The 1,984-nt window shown below is 59.1% G+C and overlaps 1 protein-coding gene across 6 annotated transcripts in view; it reads left to right on the forward strand.

The window, feature by feature from the left end:
• Window positions 1-1,984, forward strand: part of ANKRD11 (ankyrin repeat domain 11) — a 106,575-nt gene that overhangs the window by 70,758 nt on the left and 33,833 nt on the right. For all 6 annotated transcript variants that reach the window (XM_027773466.1, XM_027773461.1, XM_027773464.1 and 3 more), the window contains one exon: window positions 1,752-1,896. In XM_027773466.1, the coding sequence (XP_027629267.1) occupies window positions 1,810-1,896 (87 nt within the window). In that variant the 5' untranslated portion in view covers window positions 1,752-1,809. The remainder of the gene's footprint in view (window positions 1-1,751; window positions 1,897-1,984) is intronic.

Below are 1,984 nucleotides of genomic sequence, written 5' to 3' on the forward strand. Positions count from 1 at the left end.
CGTCCGCCCAGCGGCCCGGCGTGAGTTTTAAGCCGCCGGGTCGGGGACATGAACTGCGGTCGACTACGTGGGAATCCAGCGACATAGCCATTATGCTAACTGCTGGTTCCTTCTATCAGTTATTTTAAAGACAGTAATTTGGCCTCAGTGTGGCGACAGCCTGGCTGTCCTACTTTGCAGCGTTCTTCTTTCCTTTCTTCGAGGCCCCCTTTTTTCTGTTCTTGGTTGGTGAGTGTGAGCTTTAGAGCAAACCTGGTTACTCCTGACCCCTTGGGCTGAACCCAGGAGGGAATTCAGGTTCTATTACTAGTACACGATTTAGTAGCTGGCTAGTGAGAAGCTGCCTTTTATCCTGACGACCGGAAAGGACCACCGGGCGGCAGAGGCAGTGTGGGGCAGTTTCCAGATGAGGAGAGGGCCGGCCCTACCCCCGCCCGCCCTGCAGTGGGCATGCCAGGCCCCTCTGGCGGAACCCCGACTCTGTCACGTGGGTTTTGTGTGATTAGACGCAGAAACCACACACGTGCCATCGAGAATTAGTAAGTACAGACATGCGAAATTCCAGAACTGACCTTACCGCTGCCGAGACCTGCTGGCACCCTGAGGACACGGAGGTCCGTGGCCTTTACCTCGGCCTCAGTCGTGGGTTGTCGACCTTCTTTGTTCTGCGTACCGGCCCCCAGTTCATGTGTTGGGGCTGAGTGTGCTGTTTCGGTGTGGAGTGAAACACTAATCCCCTCGTGGTGGCCCGGCGTGGCCCTCTCCCAAGTGGGACTATAGGAGGGACCGGCCCGTGCAGGCAGCTGCTCTGCCCGGGGTCCCACCTGCCGCCGTTGCGCCAGGACCAGCGTGCATGAGCCCGCCCCAGGAGCCCGCCCAGGCGTGTCCCTGAAGTAGGTGGGGGCTGCCTGCACCAGTCTGTCATGTGAGCTCCGAGGCCCGCCGTGGCTGCCAGCCCCAGGGAGGCGGCCTGGACCAGAGTGACGCGCTCTCAGTCCCCCCCATGGGCTCCAGGGTGGGGCCCCTGGTCTCCTCCGGTGTTGTTTGTTTTCATGTTTATGGACTACTCGTAAATTGTGTTTCTGGGAGTTCCAGGACTTAGAAGTTAGCTTGGGGCCAGCAGGTGGTGTGGTCATTAAGGTGCTGGATCCCACGTGACTGACAGTGGTTCAAGTCTGGGGTCCGATGACTTGAAATCACAAGTAAATAGATAAATAAACGTCTGAAAAGGAAAAGTTGGAGACCTGCAGGTGGCATAATGGGTCTGTTACTCTCCTCCCATGGGCCCCAGCCACTTAAAACTCACACTGGGCACGTGTACGCATGCCCGGAATCCCGAGAGACTCGGGGAAGGGACCACCTGCTGGCACCAACCCATGCCGGCCAGGCAGGGCCGGAGCCCATCGTCTGGGGGATGGCCTGTGCCAGGTGCTGACAGCTGCCACCCAGATGCCACACAGCCGTTGCCCCTGCAGGGCCTGCTTGTGCGCTGCCTAGGAATGTGCTCCCCTGTGCTCTCCTTCAGGCCGTGAAGCTGCTGTTCTGTGGCTGGGGACCCTCTGACCCTGGGCAGAACAGCTGGGGACCTCGGCTGCTCATGGTCTGTGCAGTCTGGCCTGAGACCGGTGGGCTTTGTGCTGTCTCCGTGGGTGGGGAGCAGGTGTCAGCCTCCCCCTCTGTGGTATAGTGGGTGTCAGTCCCTCCATAGAGCCAGGTGTCACTCCCTGTCACCTCTCTCTTTCTCCACGCAGACTGTTGATGACGACGCAATGGCAGAATAAATGAAGGTCAAGTGAGGGGAGCAGAACGATGCCCAAGGGGGGGTGTTCTAAAACACCACAGCAAGAAGAATCTCCTCTCAGCAACGACATGGTGGAGAAACAGACTGGGAAAAAGGTAAGTTTGCACTGGGACCGATGCACCCTGTCCGGAGGGTCAGGGCTGCCGTGGGCGCCTGGCGGCTCCGCGCCCACGCTCCTCTTCG

The sequence above is a fragment of the Tupaia chinensis genome, unplaced genomic scaffold, assembly GCF_000334495.1.
Source record: "Tupaia chinensis unplaced genomic scaffold, TupChi_1.0 Scaffold000355_1, whole genome shotgun sequence".
In the NCBI taxonomy this organism is placed as follows: Eukaryota; Metazoa; Chordata; class Mammalia; order Scandentia; family Tupaiidae; genus Tupaia; species Tupaia belangeri.